The sequence below is a fragment of the Podarcis cretensis genome (genome assembly GCF_951804945.1).
Source record: "Podarcis cretensis genome assembly, chromosome: 4".
NCBI classification, from domain to species: Eukaryota; Metazoa; Chordata; class Lepidosauria; order Squamata; family Lacertidae; genus Podarcis; species Podarcis cretensis.
In genome coordinates, this window is record NC_137173.1 from 2,842,635 (window position 1) to 2,861,492 (window position 18,858).

The 18,858-nt window shown below is 45.8% G+C and overlaps 2 protein-coding genes across 2 annotated transcripts in view; both read left to right on the forward strand.

Moving 5' to 3' along the window:
• Positions 1-18,503, forward strand: part of LOC307213931 (uncharacterized protein) — a gene marked incomplete at its 3' end in the record, with an annotated part of 96,880 nt that extends 78,377 nt beyond the window's left edge. The window contains exons 4-5 of the mRNA XM_079972162.1: positions 11,615-11,744; positions 16,732-18,503. Coding sequence (XP_079828288.1) covers positions 11,615-11,744; positions 16,732-18,503 — 1,902 coding nt within the window. The remainder of the gene's footprint in view (positions 1-11,614; positions 11,745-16,731) is intronic.
• The window catches only part of LOC307214699 (uncharacterized protein), a 96,054-nt gene that overhangs the window by 38,053 nt on the left and 39,143 nt on the right, over positions 1-18,858 (forward strand). The gene's annotated exons all lie outside the window — the stretch shown is intronic.

An 18,858-nucleotide genomic window follows, 5' to 3' on the forward strand; every position in this document is an offset into this window, starting at 1 on the left:
GAATGTGGAAAGCGTTTTAGTGTGAGCTCCAATCTCAAATCCCATCAAAGAATTCATACAGGGGAGAAACCCTATCAGTGTGTGGAATGTGGAAAAAGCTTCAATCAGAGCGCCGGTCTCAGTTCCCACCAAAGAATTCATACAGGGGAGAAACCCTATCAGTGTGTGGAATGTGGAAAAAGCTTCAATCAGAGCTCTCATCTCACTTCTCATCAAAGAATTCATACGAAGGGTGGAAAATATGGCTATTGGCGTAGCTATTTGTAGCCTGGCACACTTCCTTGCGCCGCTCTGCTCTCCGTCAGCTACTTGTAGCAGAGTTTCCGCAGCGTAGAAAACTGTCGCTGTGCGTGTGTGTACCAAATCAAACACACTCAGGCGTTCGTGCGTAATTCTTTCAGTCTTTAATTGTGTAGAAAAACAACTCATATATAACCCGGCGAGAGAGCGCTCATTTTGCTGCCTCACCGTCAGAAAACACGGAAACAGAACAGAACACACAGAGAAAAACACTCCCCTCTGTGAAACCTAGCCATGCCTCAGGAATGTGAGACGTCACTCAGAACTTCTTAACCCTGTAAGTTCTGAATCTCTTCACACCCCCTCTCGTCTCATATCCTGAGGGAAACTGTGAACATACATTTACAGACCTTTGAGACTTCAATCCCTTTCCCATTGCCTTTCGCCCTTTCCTGGCGTCTTTGTCAGGCAATTGTTGAACCTCCTCACAACTCCCAGGTTCGCACTGTGCGAAACCAACCCACGCACTAGTGACCTGAAACCTCTCAGGTGGAATTCCCTTCGTGGTGCGAGTGGACCATCTGAGCACAAACTCAGGTGCTCCTTCTGACCCACTGTGGTCAGCAAGTGTGTCCTCTACATCGGAAGTTTCCCCCTCTGACCTAGCGCGTCTTCGGGCCTTCTGTACTTTGCTAACAGGAGACGAAGGCTCACTCTTGGGCTCTCTTTTAACTACCTGTGGAGATGCCCAACCCTGTTCTTGACCCTGGTCAGAGACTTGGTTCTCATCAACAGGTTCAGCCTCTGGCTCTCCTTCCTCCTCAGAATCAGACAGGCATTCTGAGAGAACGTCAGGACGCGTATTGCGCTTTGACCAACCACCCTGCTCACAGAACTCAGCATGTTTGCTGATCAGAAGCTTAGTCTGATCACCTTCTGGATATGCAAACCTCCACCCCTTTGTCGCAGGTTCATACCCACATAAGATCATTTTCTGGAATCTAGGGCCACCTTGCTTTTGTTGTGCTTTTGGTACCGGCACCAAGGCCTGTGACCCGAAACCTGGCCCCTCCCAGACTTGGCTTTGGCATGGGCCCAAAAAGGTCTGTGTGCACAAGCTCAAAAGGTTTTGTAGTTACCCTCTCCACCCTGGGATAACTGCACCCTTTTGCCTTTGCCATTTTGCATGCCCTACAATTTAGGGATCTGCCACATTCCTTTATTTTGCAACCCTTAGTGCACTCTGGCAACATCTGGATCTCTTCTAAAGAACCATGTGACGTTCTTCTGTGCCATACACAAGCACATGAAACATGAGTGGGAACGGTTGCACACTTTGCTTGTGCCCTCTCAGCATTCCCCTCACCCTTCAGAGGTGTTTCCAGAACAAAGAGGTTGTTCTGCCCTTTTGCAACACTGACCAGTTGCTTCCCCCCTCTGGAAATTGTACAGACATTGTTTTCGAAGCACACCTTATACCCCTCCTGTAAGAGACAAGGGACAGATAAAAGACAATGTTTCATCCCAGGTGCCACGTAGACTTCCAGCTCCGCCTGCATGACAGAAACATAAACATTTGCCACGTTACACAAAGGCTTTTGCGTCCCATCAGCAAATTCAACTGTTTTCCCAGCTGAAACAGCTCTGCAGTTCCACATCTCGACACCAGGTGTTGCTGTTATCAGGTGCCTGCTGGCTCCAGAGTCAATAATCCAGCACATTACTCTGTCCTCACTGGAGTAGTCCTCAAACTTTGCCATTGAGGCCGTCAGCTGATAAGGACCGTCTTCATTCTCTAAGTCACGTACTCCTTGCGCCTTCCCACGCCTGCCTCTTCTCCTGGACTGGCTGCCATGGAAACCTGGCAAATTCCCATGGGAAGCGACCTTGGAAGCATCTTGCCCAGCCTCCCTGGCTCTCTGGGGGCAGGAGCGATGCAGATGTTCAGCAGAATTGCAAACAAAACAGCGACGAGTGGAAAAACACTGATGTGGGCTTCCAACTAGCTTGGCCCCCCTTCTGCCGGATGGGCGCTCTTTGCCAGCTCTGCCCCCTCTGAAACGGCGTTCCTCCCCGTCACACACAGTGGAAAACTTTACAAACTTGCCTTTGGAATTCTTTGCCCCCCCCCCAACCTTGTCTACAGTGCTCCATGAGGCTAAGACTTCAGGGACACGGGCTACAGCCCCTTCTGGGCTCCTCATAACTTCTTCAGGGCTCTGGCCTCCTGCTGAGCTTTTACACAAACCCCTCAGCACCTCCCTGGCAGCCCTAGCCGACTCAACGCCCTCCAAATGAGGCAACAGCGTAGCGTCCACGCATGACTTGCAAAATTCCCTTTGCATGCAAAATTCCCTTTGCATTCTCTGCTGGCTATCCGGCAAAGCAGCCCCACAGCCTGCAGCATCTGTCCCAGCAGCAACTGGCGTGGGGGGTGCTGGCTCCTTCTGGGCTGGATTCCAAAGCCCTGTAGCCAAAAACCAACCCCTCACTCTTCTAACCCAGATGTGCCATGACTGGGTGGTGAGCTTTTCGAACAGGATAACTTCTAACTCCTGGCCATCTGCCATCTTCTCCCCCGGGGCTCAGCTTACTCACGTAACCAGCAGCAGCTCTCCGGCACCCGGCTCAGCAGACCAGCTCCTCCCAGCGAGCTCCTCTGCCCTCAAACGTTAGGCAGGACTCCCAGCTGGCTCCAGCGTCTTCTTCAGCTGTCTTCAACACACACCGGCACACTTTGGCAACAGCTTCAAACAGCTTGGCTGACCTCCATAACCTATGGCTATTGGCGTAGCTATTTGTAGCCTGGCACACTTCCTTGCGCCGCTCTGCTCTCCGTCAGCTACTTGTAGCAGAGTTTCCGCAGCGTAGAAAACTGTCGCTGTGCGTGTGTGTACCAAATCAAACACACTCAGGCGTTCGTGCGTAATTCTTTCAGTCTTTAATCGTGTAGAAAAACAACTCATATATCACCCGGCGAGAGAGCACTCATTTTGCTGCCTCACCGTCAGAAAACACGGAAACAGAACAGAACACACAGAGAAAAACACTCCCCTCTGTGAAACCTAGCCACGCCTCAGGAATGTGAGACGTCACTCAGAACTTCTTAACCCTGTAAGTTCTGAATCTCTTCACAGAAAACCCTTCATTTTACAGCTTTCAGCGCTAGAGAAAAACACACGACTTTAAACAGGCCTTTGGCTGATTGACATCTAATGCCCTTTTAAAATGTGGTGGGGAGGTGGGGGTTACAGGTTTTGGGCTGTGTGTTTTGTGTTTTCATTGTGTGATTTTATGTTGTAACTGTCCTGAGACCTGTGGGTAAAGGGAATAAGAGCCAGCTCTTAGAGTCTGAGGGGTCTTTGCCCCCCAATAAGATATGTGAGGGGGCCACCCCCCAGTTCATAGGAACAGCCATTCAAATGGCATGCTTGCACCGCATCCTGTGACTGTTTAACCAAGGCGGGGCTTACTAAACCCCTCCTATATTTTATTCAAGTTGGCACGCCTGCTATAGGGTGCTGTAGAAATGAAATAAATGCATAAATAAAATAACACCATCTTGGTTGCCTTCATTTGCACATGTTCCAGCTTGTCAATATCCTTATTATTATCATTTTAAAATTCTTTTCCCGTCATCTGAAGATTTCACGGTGATTCACAACATAAACATACTGGTTGAAAGCATCGCTTTCTCAAAAACGAGTCAAGCTAGAGAAATCTCTCTTTTTTCTTTTTCTATTTTTGGATGGAGTTACAGACTGTTTCTCAGGGGACTGCTTTGGTAATAGTGCATCTCGATTTCAGTAAGGCTTTTGACAAAGTCCCCTGCGACATTTATGTGAGGAAGCTGGTAAAATGAGGCTGAATGAGGTAACTGTTAGGTGGATTTGACTGACCAAACCCAAAGAGGACTCCTCCATGGTTCCTCATCATCCTGGGTTGCTGCAGGGTTCTGTCCCGGGCCTGTTGTTGTTCAACGTCTTTATAAATTACTGGGATGAAGTCGGAAAAAAATAAAATGGTATCTGAAGAGGTGTGCATGCACACGAAAGCTCATACAAATAACAAAATTTGTTGGTCTCTCAGGTGCTACTGGAAGGATTTTTTTTATTTTGTTTCCAGAATACTGTGTTCAATTCTGGGCACCACAATTTCAGTATCTTAAATTTTTGTTTGCCAAGGGAAATTAAGAAGGTGAGGGAACACAATCTATATTCCTTTTATAACACGTGGCCAAAGTTTATTGAATATATAAATTGTTAAGACTGTTGCCGGAATCCACCCAGCACTCATGGGAAAAGGTGGCGTGTTCTTTTAGAGTAATCAAATGAAACTTGTAACACATGGCAGGAAGAAAGTCTGCAATTTCATCAGGACATGTTATTTGTTGTTTACTGTTGTAACCATTTCTTTATTTAAAATTATATTTTGGCTTCATTTCACCCCTTAGTCCTGCTCCTGAAAGCTTGGCAGATGTGGAGTATTTGCTCACACTCTGCCATGACTTAAAAATCAACCTTTTTTATTTTTTAAAGAAATGGTATTGCAGTGCTAAAAAGGCTCAAGAAAGCAACTCCTGTAGTAGCTGGCATCTTAGCAAGCCCAGTGCCACTCTGCCAACTGTCTCACTCCCAGCTAACTAATCTGGAAAGCTGTCTTGTCATCTTTGTCTGTAAAGACTTCCGTGTCCTTTGAATTCAGAATTAAGCATTTCTGGAAGAGGAAATGATATGCTTATGTTTAGAAAGCACTAATACTGGGCCACTGAGTGTGCAACCTGCCAGCCCTGCCCTGTAGGAACCTCCAACTTTAAAGATGGATCTTTTGGTGTGGCAGCAAGTGTACTTTGGAACTCCCTGCCACTTGACATCAGGCAGGAGACTTCATGGTCCACTTTGCAGCATTCAACTTTGTTACCGTTGCTGAGTTTGTGATAGCTAAATATTGAGGAGAGAGCAGCCAACCTCCTATGTATATGTGAATAAATTGAAAAAGTCTGGTTTTCAGTAACTACGATTAAGCTAAGTTAAAATGCTGATATTCACCTCAATTTTCTAAGCAGCTGCACAGGCATGTTTTTAGCAGGTTCCCCAAAAAGGTGGGAGGGAGGTGCCTGCTTGATCTCAAGTGGCAGGGAGTTCCAAAGGGTCTGTGCTGCCATACTAAACAATGGAGGTCTTGCGTGGCACCTGTAGTTGAAGCGGTCAAGTGTCTGCCTGTGGGGTAAGGAGGGGATCTCATGGGTAAACTGTTCCCTATGAGAATGGAAAGGCCTTGAACTGGTCCTGGTAGCCAATGGGCAACCAGTGATGCCCTCTGAGCCAAAGGGTCATATGCCGAGAAGGCCTCGCTTTGACAGCAATTGTGCTGCAGCATTCTGCACCGGCTGAAGCTTCTAGACCTCGGCTGGATCCGGAAGCAGCTCAAAGTCCCACGAGGTTCATCATCATTTTTTATTTGTATACCGTCTTTCTACCTTACAATACTCAAGGCGGTTTACAAGCTGAAGAAACAAAAAATGTACATCTTATAACAATCTAATGCAATACAAAAATGAGATAATAAAACTTTTAAATAAGCAACCGACATCAAAAAGTAACATTCAGCAATTATTAGAATAGTATAAAATAATAATATCAACATATAAAAGTTTAAACAGAAGTCCACTCAAGAGTTACAATAAATAATACAATAAACTATAATCAGTAAAACAACGGCAAGCCACAGTACATAAAATAATACAATACAAATTGAGAAGCAGAGACTAGAGGATGGTTCATATGGAGAGAACCTTTGACTTACCTTATTTACTTAATATTAGGTTGGCCAAGTCCTTAGGACCTTCAGGAAACCCAAATTTCAGATTGCACTGCAGAGAGGGAGTTCTGTGTGTCTTTATTTGTTGCAAAGAAGAAGAAGAAGAAGATTTTTATTTATACCCTGGCCAAGAACGGGCTCAGGGTGGCTAACACCAAATATAAAATACAGTTTAAAAAGGCAAAAAAAAAATTGATTAAAATATAGCTTAAAAGATAGCTTAAAATGCAGCCTTATTTTACTGGCGAGTCACAAATCAAGACCAGAAGGGGATGAAACATCAAATATTCACCAGGGTCAGCTATCCATGCTGGTCCTATCTGGGCCAGCAAAAGGCCTGAAGGAAAATTTATATACAGGATCCCATATAAGGGGTTCCATCAAAAAAAGAGAGGAGGATCAGACTGAGTCCAGACCAAAGGCCAGGTGGAACAACTCCCTCTTGCAGGCCCTGCGGAAAGATGTCAAATCCCGCAGGGCCCTGGTCTCCCATGGCAGAGCGTTCCACCTGTTCGGGGCCAGTGCCGAAAAGGCCTTGGCCCTGGTTGAGGCCAACCTAACATCCTTGAGGCCCTCCAAAATGTTGTTATTTATGGACCATAAGGTCCTCCATGGGGCATACCAGGAGAGGCGGTCCCGTTGGTACGAGGGTCCGAGGCCGCGAAGGGCTTTAAAGGTCAGAACCAGCACCTTAAACCTGACCCTGTACTCCACCAGGAGCCAGTGCAGCTGGTAAGATAAAAGATAAAATCCCACCAGACATCATGGGACTTGTACAGGGTCATCCGAGCCTTTGGCAGCAAGTAATTTATAATTTATTTTTTCAGCTAATGCTGAAATCCACATATTTCTATACCAAAGTGAAATCCGGAAATCATGTAAGGTTTTCGGTGCTGGGTAGAGGTTTGGGTGTTGGACTCTATGACTTGGGGGACCAGGGTTCGAATTCCCATCCAGCCATGAAGCTCCCTGGGGTTGACCTTGGGGAGAAAAAGGTGGGATATAAACGGAATAACTGAAATAAATAAGATTTTCTATTTTGGAGCGATGGAGGTTCTGGCAGCCGCTAACCTCCTGGTCAAGAGTTCGTGAGAGCTGACGAAATGGCAAAGTGGCAAACCTAGAGCCCTCTCTGTGGGCACGCACACTGTGATCCCAGTTGCCCGAGCGAGGGGCCAGCCAGTCTGTTTTTCCTACTCGGGAGTAAGCTGCCTTGAGTTCAGCCGGGCCTGACTCCCAGGTCAGTAAGCATAAAGACGGCAACCTAAGAAGGGGCTGCTGGGTTGACATGTTTGCTGGGCTTTCCCATGGAAGCCAACGGAGGAACTCATTCCTTGGAGGCTGTGAGCAAAGGGCAGCCGAAGAAACGGCAAAATATAACCACCTCCACCACCACTGGGGCAACGTGCTCAGGGAAGGCGTTTGGGGAGTTAAAATGTTAAGCAAGGCAGCCATTGGGTTGATCTAGGCCAGGCCCATATCCGGTACATACACTCAGGCACCCACTGCCCAGAGATGGCCTGATAAGGATTGCCAAGTAAGGACAGGGAAGGGGCATGTCCAACTCTTCATGCCCTGTCTCTAGGTGGAACCTAATGTATCTACAATGGTACCTTGGGTTACATACACTTCAGGTTACAGATTCTGCTAACCCAGAAATAGTACCTCGGGTTAAGAACTTTGCTTCAGGATGAGAACAGAAATCGTGTGGCAGCAGGGGGAGGCCCCATTAGCTAAAGTGGTGCTTCAGGTTAAGAACAGTTTCAGGTTAAGAACGGACCTCCGGAACGAATTAAGTACTTAACCCGAGGTACCAGTGTATGTCTAATGCTGTAACTTTTGATTGGATAAAGACCTGATTCAAGAATGTATAAAGGGAAGCCTCCCCTGTTGGGAACGGCCGGACTACGGAACTTATTCCTCCGTGCCATTGCTTGCTGCCGGCAAACTTCACTTTCTTGCTTTCATTCTTCTAATTTAATTCATTTAACTTTAATTCATTTGACTGGCCTGACTACTTGCTACACCACCACCCATCTGGCTGGGTTTATTTATTTATATTAATTTCTATGTGCGCACGCAGACAATCATTATTGTCTCATATCAAAAACTGGGAGAGGGTCTCTTAGTACGGCCCTCCAGTGCACACTAGCGGCCAAAATTGTGGAACCTGCTAAATTGTGGAACCTGCTAAATTTGCCCATTTGCCCTCTGACCTACCATTAAAATTATGGACTGGTCATTTCTTCGTCAGAGGGCGAACGGGCAAATTTAGGAGGGGATCAAATACTTTCCCCCCTCAGTGTATTTCCAAGGTTTGATGGCTCATGACACCACTTTGTTTTGGAGTAATACCAGTGCTTTTTTCTCTGTGGGGACGCAGGGGGACGCATGCCCCTAAACATTTTGTGAATTTAACAGGAAAAGAAACTCACTGTATTTATTTTCCCAGATTTGAACTGTATTTTTTTTCTCCCGAGGGTGATTTCCTTGAGTCAAAATGAGAGTACCCTAAATATTTTTTTAAAGAAAAAAAGCACTGAGTTATACCATAAAATCATATATCAATGGAAATAAAATTTAATGAGGAATGTAATGCAATAACTTTTATGAAGGATTATTTATTAGAACAGCAGTCATAAAGGAAAACACAGGAAAAATGAGATACGCAGGTTAAATTGCCATGTTGACACTTTCCGATAAAATCAATGGGTTTGGGGTTGCAGTTTGGGGACTCGGTTCCTAAAAGGTTCGCCATCACTGCGCTAGAAGGAAAGGAAAGTGGGGGGGGGCGTCCCCCAAAAAGCATCTCTGGAAGTGGGAAAGAAAGAAAAGGCGGAGGGGAGAGATGGGCACGCTGGGCTTGGCAAGGGTTAAAGGAACAGAGCTGCCTTCCTAGAGAGGCCAGGAAGCAAGGGGGGGCAGGTCCTCCAGAGCCAAGGCCCCTCCCTCCCCAGTGTTACTTTGTGTCTCTGCTGCAAGGGCGGCCTCGCTCTCCCCTCCTGGGATCTGGTGAGTCTCCTCTCTCTCTCTCTGGGATCTGGTGGGGGTCCCAGGGCTGCAGCAGGGGAGGGGGCCTGGGGGGCCTGATCTGCTCCTGCAGGGGGGGGGGACCCCAAGTCAGGGAGGAGGAGAGGGTCCTGCCAGGGAGGGGCCAGGGCTGCCACGCTCTCTCTCCTTCCTGCAGAGCAGAGGATCCCAAACTCATTTGACCCCCCGCCTCCCCCCCTTCAGAAAAGATCTCCCTTCTTTACACAAAGGAGTCCCTGGGACTTTAACTCTGTGTGACGTCGCTCAGCCTCATTGCACAACGGAGGAAACATCTGCAAATGGTTTTCTAAAGCTGGACGAGGAGGTGGACTAGCCCCCCCCCCAAAAAAAAGGTGGAAGAGAAAGGGCAGGAATAAAGAGAGGGATCCCAGCCCAGAGTCTGGCTGCTGCATTGGGGACCAGTTTCCCAGTGTCTCCCAGGGCAGCTCCCCACGGAGGCCACTGCAGCAATCCCCTCGCACCCAGAGCAGGGCATCCCAGGACCACATCCTCTCTCTCCCAAAGGGATTGTTGATGGAAATGGGCACTGTCACTCACTGAGCCTCCAGGGTTAAGCTATCTAATTGAATAATAATAAAAAATTACCCACCTAAATTTCAAGGGAGATGTGTTTGGCCCCGCCCACTTGGCCCTCAGGGGGTTGACCAGATGCATACCTGGCCCTCTGGAGCAAAGAAAAAGGGACGCCACCACATGAGTCTTTCTGGAGAGTGGCAGAGAGTCCAAGTGCAAGAAAAGGAGACAGAAGCAGGGGAGTGGGGTGGGGGGAGAGCAGCTTCTGAGGACCCCCAGGTGAGGACCCCCACTAGAGCCAAACATCCATTATTCAAAAGATACAAATGACTTCCTTGTCAGTCAGTTCTGACTTCATGCATTGCCTCTGTTTCTCTGTTTTGAATCCTTGTTTTTTTCTCAGGGAAAGGGTCTTTTTGCAGAAATGGACCTGGATTCCTGTGAGGCAGAGAGGCCTCCGTTGGACACCAGAGAGAGGCCACTGGGTAAGGAGGAAGGTGGTTTTTCTCCGTTTGGTCTTATTCTGTTGGTTTTCCAACTCATCTGTGGGTTCTTTTCATCTTTTTTTTGGGGGGGGGGCTTTTGGGATCCAGGGCCCTGAGGAAAGGAGATGTATTTCTGCATAACTAACATATGAAATGGGCACAAACGTCGAAATGCTCTCAGTGGGTGAGGCTTTCTCAAAGGCCCATCTGTATTAGAGATGCCCTGTTTCACCTGTGAGAGAAGCAGGCACTCCTGGCGTCCTGATGACCTTTTTTCTCTTGCAGGTGGCAGAATGATGTCGGCAAGACCTCCTGATCCGCCTTTTCATGGGGGCAGAAGGGAAGTAGTGGCTGTGGAACCAGATCAGGTCAGGGGAAGCTGCCTTGTGGGGACAGAGGCCGAGGGATGGAGCAATGTCATGGACTGGTTGGGCACAGAGGAATGGTGGGAGGAAGCAGCCGGGGAACCAAGAAGGGAGGACGTCTTAGAGTCCAAGGAGTGGAGGTGGAGGAAGGATGAGCGGTCAGAGGGAGAAGAGGGAGAAGCCTGGGAAGAGGAGGTGTCAGAAGCTGGAATGGTAACAGGGCTTAGTGGGCTGGGAGACTCTGTGGCAGAATGCAGTGCAGAATCAGAGGCAGAAGAGGAAGGAGATGAGTGGGCAGAGGGAGGGCGAGAGTCAGAGGTGAGTCAGGAGAAGGAGGAGCCACCGGTGGCTCCCTCTCCTTCTGCCAGAAGCCACCCTCCCTGCTTGTCTCTCAGAGCCAGGAGATGTCTGACAATGGATAAGCAAAGGCAGGCTGCACACTGGCGCACTGTTCGATCACTTGCCAGAAACCCCAGAGAAAAGGCGGCCTTCATTCTCTGCAACTGATTTCATTGAGGAAGATGCTCAGGGAATGAGCTGCTGTTCTCATTAGGTCTGAAACTCAGCCAAATCTGCAAATATCGTGTTCTTGCTGATAAAGAGTTAACTCCAGCTGTGAACTGTGGGATTTCCTGCCCATTTAACTCTACTATACCAGCCTTTTGAACGTCACCCCTACAATTCATCAGTAGTTGCTGTTTTCATAGACTCCTAGAGTTGAAACGGACCCCAAGGGTCATCAAGTCCCATCCCCTGCATTGCAGGAGTCTCGGCCAAGACAGATGGCCATCCAGACTAGGCTTATTGTATTTCTATGTTGATCATTGAATGCTAACATTTCTAAGAAGTGTACAAATGAGAACAAATAGTGGCCAGCATTCACCTAACCAGCCCCATCAGCTGCAAAATGGGGCCTGCCCCCCATCCCTCCCCCTCTCCACACCTCCCTGAACCCTTTGGCTGTAGGGCATTGGGAGGGAACTCCCCAGAACAACTCACGAGGAGAGGAGAAACCCTCTCTCTCCCTGGCTGCTTCCTTCCCTGGGAGCTGGCTCATTCATGTCACACACACAACCGAGTTTTCTGTAGCGGATCATATTTCTGCTGTCTCAGAGGAGGAATTTTCCCTTTTTCTTTCAGGGTCCAGTGTGCTTGGAAGATGCTGCTGTTCGTTTCACGGATGAGGAGTGGGCGTTGCTGGATCCTGACCAGAGAGCTCTGCATATGGACGTCAGGGGGGAGGAGAATCGTGGGATTGTGGCCTCTCTTGGTAAGGCTCCCTGTGGAATCGTCCTATCTGCCTGGAAATTCAAACAATGCCTCTCTGATGAGCCTCATCTATTTTCACAGAGCTCAACAGTGTCCCCTACAACCCGTGGGATCCTAACACCCCCATCATCATCATCATCGTCTTTATTATTTATACCCTGCCTATCTGGCTGGGTATAATTTGCTGGGTTGAACAACAAATTACTATTCTTTCTGTGAACAGTCTTCCTCCAGTCCTGCCTTTTTATACCATGATCGGGGTGGGCTGGACTGCCCAGGCCATCTTAAATGTCAGCTTCAGAGTTGTTGGGAAAGATAAGTAACCACTGTCAGGTTTTCTGTTTTTGCTCCTGTCAATCTTGGGTTAACCAAAGAGACAGCTGGCATTGGGGATGGAGGGGATGCCATGACTAGGCCAAACAAAATCCATCCCAGAGAACAGGCAGGCTTTTCGAATCTCAGATAATACTAGTAATTAGTGATAATAGTAATAATAGTAATAATAATTTGTTCATAACCCTGCCCATCTGACTGGGTTTCCCCAGCCACTCTGGGCAGCTCCAAGCAGAAGATTTCAACCACGATGAAACATCAAATATTAAAATCTTCCCTAAACAGGGCTGGCTTCAGATGTCTTCTAAAAGTCTGATAGTTGTTTATTTCATTAACATCTGATGGGAGGGCATTCCACAGGGCGGGCACCACTACCAAGAACGCCCTCTGCCTGGTTCCCTGTAACCTCACTTCTCTCTGGCAGGGAACCACCAGAAGGCCCTCGGAGCTGGACCTCAGTGTCTGGGCTGAACGATGGGGGTGGAAACGCTTCTTTGGGTATACTGGGCCAAGACCGTTTAGGGCTTTCAAGGTCGGCACCAACACTTTGAATTGTGCTCGGAAACGCACTGGGAGCCAGTGTAGGTCTTTCAGGTCTGGTGTTATTTGGTCTCAGCCTGCATACCAAATGGAGCTGGTAGACAGCTGCCCTAGACACTGAATTGACCTGCACCTCCATGGACAGCTGTGTGTCCAAAAAGGAAAAAGCGAGGGGGGGGGAGAAAAGAAAAGATAAAGCAAAACAATATATTTTGTGTGGAATTTGGGATTGGGATGTAGACTGATCTTCTCCAATCCTCTGGCCACTGCTGAGTTTTCCAAATTTGCTGGCATATTGAGTGTAGCACCTTGACAGCATCATCGTTTAAAATTTTAAATAGTTCAGCTGGAATACCATCACTTCCACTGGCCTTGTTATTTGCAGTGCTTTCTAAGGCCCATTGGACTTCACTCTCCAGGATGTCTGGCTCAAGGTCAGCAACCACACTACCTGGGGTGTACGAGACATCCATTGCTTTCTGGTATAGTTCCTCTGTGTATTCTTGCCACCTCTTCTTGATGTCTTCTGCTTCTGTTAGGTCCTTTCCACTTTTGTCATTTATTATGGTAATCTTTGTACGAAATGTTCCTTTCATATCTCCAATTTTCTTGAACAGATCTCTGGTTTTTCCCATTACTCATTATTTATTAATTTCGCCTTTTGCATGGAGTAGATAGATTCCATACCTCTTTCAAACCTTTCTCTGCAGCCCATTATTTTTTTTAAAAAAGCTGCGTCATTCCGATTCTAATTCCAGGCAAACTTCCAAAGATTTTTTGGCGTCTCTCCAGTCATTCTCCATATCAAGGTTGGGAAACTCTTTATCCTCTTCCAAATATATCTGCAGATGAATGCTTTGAACTTGGTTTTCCACTTTTGAATAATTGTTATTTCCACACAGTTAATGATTATTAGAGTCATATTATATCACCAAATACACCACCTCTCCAGTCTCGCTTGCTATAAATAATCAGGCAGTTGGTTCTTTCAGAGGAGAATATTGCCATTTAACATAGCAAAACGAAATATAATAACAACGGAGGCTCACCCCCCCTTTCAGTTCCAACATACCAAGTCTATGTAGATGTTAATCCTTCTTCTGTTCATATCCTTTTTAGCACCTCAGTGGCTGAATTAATAAGTTGAGTAGTTTCTCCCCCTTCGCTCAGATCATGTCCAAAACTTAAATCCAATTTTTCATCTTAAGAATTGGAAGCTTGCTGCTAAACGGAGGCGACTTTGGAGAGTTGCCAAGAAACATTCCGGGTTTTCCATCCAGGACCCCCCAGCCCCTCCTTTCTTCTGAATATGGGGCCAGGTGTTGGGTGATCTGCGGAGGAGCTGCCACTCCCCAGCCCAGGGACTGTAGGGAGGCTGATTAATCCCAGCTCAGCCTCTGATTCTGGAACGTACGGCAGTGATGGAATTCAGCCATCCTCCATGGCAGCTCACCAGAAGCTCCAACGCAGCCCATTAAATTTAACTGTTTTTTCATAAAGCTCCATGCGATGTTATCAAACGCCTTCTGGCATCGATTAGCATCATAGCCGCTTGCTTTTCATTTTTGAACTCCAGATTTTCTAATAAATTAATAATATTCCTTGTGTTTTTCGGGATCTGGTGTTTGGGAAGGAATGCTGCCCGATTAGGGTGAATTATGTCTTTTAATACATGTTTTAGTCTACCTGCTAGGGTACCTGCATAGATTTTGTAATCACAGTTTAGCAGAGATATCGGTCTGTAATTTGCTGTTATCTCTAGGTCGCTTCCTTTTTTTGGTAGTAAAATCACATAGGCCTCATTCCAGGGGGCCGGGGTCTTTCCTTCAATGAGAGTATCCTTAATTACTTCATTCAGTGGTGGTGACAGTATTTCTTCAAGTTTTTTAGAAACTTCTGCAGGTATTCCATCTGGGCCAGGCAACTTTCCTGACTTGGCATTTTTAATTGCATTTTTAATTTCTATCATTGTAATGGGTGCATTTAGTGTTTCTCTTTGGGCTTCTGTTATTCCTGGTATTTTATGAAATTTTAGGTATTGTTCTATGTCCTCTAGCCTTTCTTTCCCTTTTTTATATAGCTTTCTATAGTATTCCACAAAATCTTGTCTGATCTTTTTTGGATCATCCGTTGTTGTCTCTCCTATTTTCAATCTATTTATTAATCTTTTGATTTGTCTTTTCTTGATCTGCCAAGCCAGTAGTTTCCCTGGTTTATTGGCATTTTCAAAGTTTCTGCTTTTTAAGATGTTTAAGTTACAATCAATTTCTTGTTCTAATATAGAGGAGTATTCTGCTCTTAATAATTTGCTTTCTTTAGAGATTTCTTCATTACTAAGGTCCTTGGTCAGATCCTTTTCTTTCTTTTTTATTTCCTCCAGTAAATCTGCTTTATTTTTTTCTCTTTTCCTTTTTTGAATTGTGCTCTGTTGGATAAAATAACCCCTGATGACGGCCTTACATGTGTCCCATGCCACCACTTTCTCAGTTCCCTTATTATTGTTGCTTTCGAAGAATTCCTTTTAACACTTTTGTTAGAGGTATCGGTTGGTTGCTCGAGAGCAATAAGGCAATATGCTTCAATAGTCTGTTTTAAACGTTTCTTATTGATGATAAAAAAACTGTTAGAATGCAGAGCGCCTCTATTCTGTGTCTTGCTCATTCACTGGCATAATCTGAGAGTGGGTGGTCCCTAAACCTTCCCCAGCAGAGTAGTTTCTTGATGCCCAGTCTGCGCCTCCCCTCTCTGCGCAGAAGCCTATTGTGCAAGGAAGGTGTGGGTAACGGGGGACCTCTCTCTTCTCCGCTTTGCTCAGGCAAGGTGTCCTGGCACCGCCTCGCCTCCTCCGAGCCCTGCATCTCCTCTCCACTAGAGGCGTGGGTACCTTCCTCCTCTGAGGAAGTGCTGCTTCCCACAATCTTTGGGGGCTCCTTGTAATCCATCCAGCTTTTCCCCTCTCGTCCCTGAGCCGATGGCAGTTCCCTGACAACATTCTTACCTCTTAAAATATTTTTTCATCATTTAGAAGGGATTCATCTAATCTCCATCTTTTCGGCCCTTCCCTCCCTTTCCCTCTCAGTTTTAGTAGCATTGAGTTATGGTCTTAAAGTGTTTTTGACTGGATTTCCACTGCTTCAATTTGTTCTACTAAATCCTTGGAGATCCAAATGGCATCAGTTCTACTGGCCGATTTGTTTGACTCAGAGAAATATGTATAAGCTTTTTTGTTTGGGTATTTATGTCTCCAACTATCAATTAAATCTAGGTGTTCTATCATAGCTATGAAACGGCACAGAAGTCCCCCCCCCCCTTTCCTTTATTCCATCCTGCAGATCTATCCAGTTCTGGATTAAATACCCCATTCAGGTCTCCCATCAGTATTAGTTTCTCTCCTATATACTGTATCAGTATCTCTTCTAAACCTTTATAAAATTTTGCTCTTTTTTCATTTGGGGCATATATCCCAATTATCATAAAAGATTCCCCTTGTGATTTTTATCTTAATTATTACTATCCTTCCATTTGCATCTTTATATATTAGCTTTGGCTCCAAGTTAGGTTTTACGTATATCACCATACCTCTTTTTTTTTTTTTGTCTGCTGTTATAAATTCTGACCCTAGTTTTGGATTTATCAACACTCTTGTGTGTTTTTTATTTATTTGCGTCTCTCGGATACATGCTATATCTAAATTCTGTTTTTCCACTATGCGTTTCTTTTCTTTTTATCATTCAATCCTTTTATATTCCATGATAGTATTTTTAGATTCATTCTCTATTAATTTGAATAAAGAAGAAAGAAGACAAGAGAGAAAGAAAGAGGGGAGAAACAGGAGAAATCAGATATTACAATTAAACAATTTAAAAATGCAGTATTAACTGCACAGATTGTTTCTAAGAAGTAACTGCTAAAAGGTGCCTTGGTTTGTTATGCTCTTTCTTATACTCTTATTATTTATGGTGCCTAGTCACTGTCATGATCTTGATTTGATATTCCTTATTTGTTGCTGGGGTCTTCATCAATTGGTTGCCTACCACAAATTTAATTAGCATTAATCCATAACTGGGACTTCCATTTGGTCCTCAGGCTCTGATTCCTTTTTGTTTCCATTGCAGATTGTGAAAAATTGGAAATCAAGAACAAGGGTGACCATGAGAAAATCCCCAGAGAGGAGAAGCCTCATAAAAATTTGGAGTGTGGAGAGAGCTGCAATCAGAGCTCCCATTCAATTTCCCATCAAATAAATCTCATTAGAAAGAAATCCTACCAGTGCATGGAATGTGGAAAGAGCTTCAGTCAGAGCTCCAATCTCACTTGCCATCAAAGAATTCATACGGGGGAAAAACCCTATCAGTGTGTGCAGTGTGGAAAGAGCTTCAGTCAGTGCGCCTCTCTCACTTCCCATCACAGAATTCATACAGGGGAGAAACCCTATCAGTGCTTTGAATGTGGAAAGAGCTTCAGGAAGAGCTCCGATCTCACTTCCCATCACAGAATTCATACAGGGGAGAAACCCTATCAGTGCTTTGAATGTGGAAAGAGCTTTAGTATGAGCTCCTCTCTCACTAAGCATCAAAGAATTCATACAGGGGAGAAACCCTATCAGTGCATGGAATGTGGAAAGAGCTTCATGGATAGCTCCTCTCTCACTAAGCATCAGAGAATTCATACAGGGGAGAAACCCTATCAGTGTGTGGAATGTGGAAAGAGCTTTAGTATGAGCTCCTCTCTCAATAAGCATCAGAGAATTCATACAGGGGAGAAACCCTATCAGTGCATGGAATGTGGAAAGAGCTTCGTGGATAGCTCCTCTCTCACTTCCCATCACAGAATTCATACAGGGGAGAAACCCTATCAGTGTGTGGAATGTGGAAATCGTTTTAGTGTGAGCTCCAATCTCAAATCCCATCAAAGAATTCATACAGGGGAGAAACCCTATCAGTGTGTGGAATGTGGAAAAAGCTTCAGTCAGAGCGCCAGTCTCACTTTCCATCAAATAATTCATACAGGGGAGAAACCATATCAGTGTGTGGAATGTGGAAAAAGCTTCAGTCAGAGCTCCTATCTCGTTTCCCATCAGAGAATTCACACAGGGGAGAAACCCTATCAGTGTGTGGAATGTGGAAAGAGCTTCAGGAAGAGCTCCTCTCTCACTTCCCATCAAAGAATTCATACAGGGGAGAAACCCTATCAGTGTGTGGAATGTGGAAAGAGCTTCTGTCAGAGCTCCCATCTCGCTTCCCATCAGAGAATTCACACAGGGGAGAAACCCTATCAATGTGTGGAATGTGGAAAGAGCTTCAGGAAGAGCTCCCATCTCACTTCCCATCAGAGACTTCATACAGGGGAGAAACCCTATCAGTGTGTGGAATGTGGAAAGAGCTTCAATACGAGGTCTGATTTCACTAAGCACCAGAGAATACATACAGGGGAGAAGCCCTATCAGTGTGTGGAATGTGGAAAAAGCTTCAGTCAGAGCGCCAGTCTCACTTTCCATCAAAGAATTCATACAGGGGAGAAACCATATCAGTGTGTGGAATGTGGAAAAAGCTTCAATCAGGCCTCCAATCTCACTTTCCATCAAAGAATTCATACAGGGGAGAAGCCCTATCAGTGCTTTGAATGTGGAAAAAGCTTCACTCACAGCCACAATCTTACTTCCCATCACAGAATTCATACATGGGAGAAACCCTATCAGTGTGTGAAATGTGGAAAGCGTTTTAGTGTGAGCTCCAATCTCAAATCCCATCAAAGAATTCATACAGGGGAGAAACCCTATCAGTGTGTGGAATGTGGAAAAAGCTTCAATCAGAGCTCTCATCTCACGTCTCATCAAAGAATTCATATGAAGGGTGGAAAATATGGCTATTGGCGTAGCTATTTGTAGCCTGGCACACTTCCTTGCGCCGCTCTGCTCTCCGTCAGCTACTTGTAGCAGAGTTTCCGCAGCGTAGAAAACTGTCGCTGTGCGTGTGTGTACCAAATCAAACACACTCAGGCGTTCGTGCGTAATTCTTTCAGTCTTTAATTGTGTAGAAAAACAACTCATATATAACCCGGCGAGAACGCTCATTTTGCTGCCTCACCGTCAGAAAACACGGAAACAGAACAGAACACACAGAGATAAACACTCCCCTCTGTGAAACCTAGCCATGCCTCAGGAATGTGAGACGTCACTCAGAACTTCTTAACCCTGTAAGTTCTGAATCTCTTCACACCCCCTCTCGTCTCATATCCTGAGG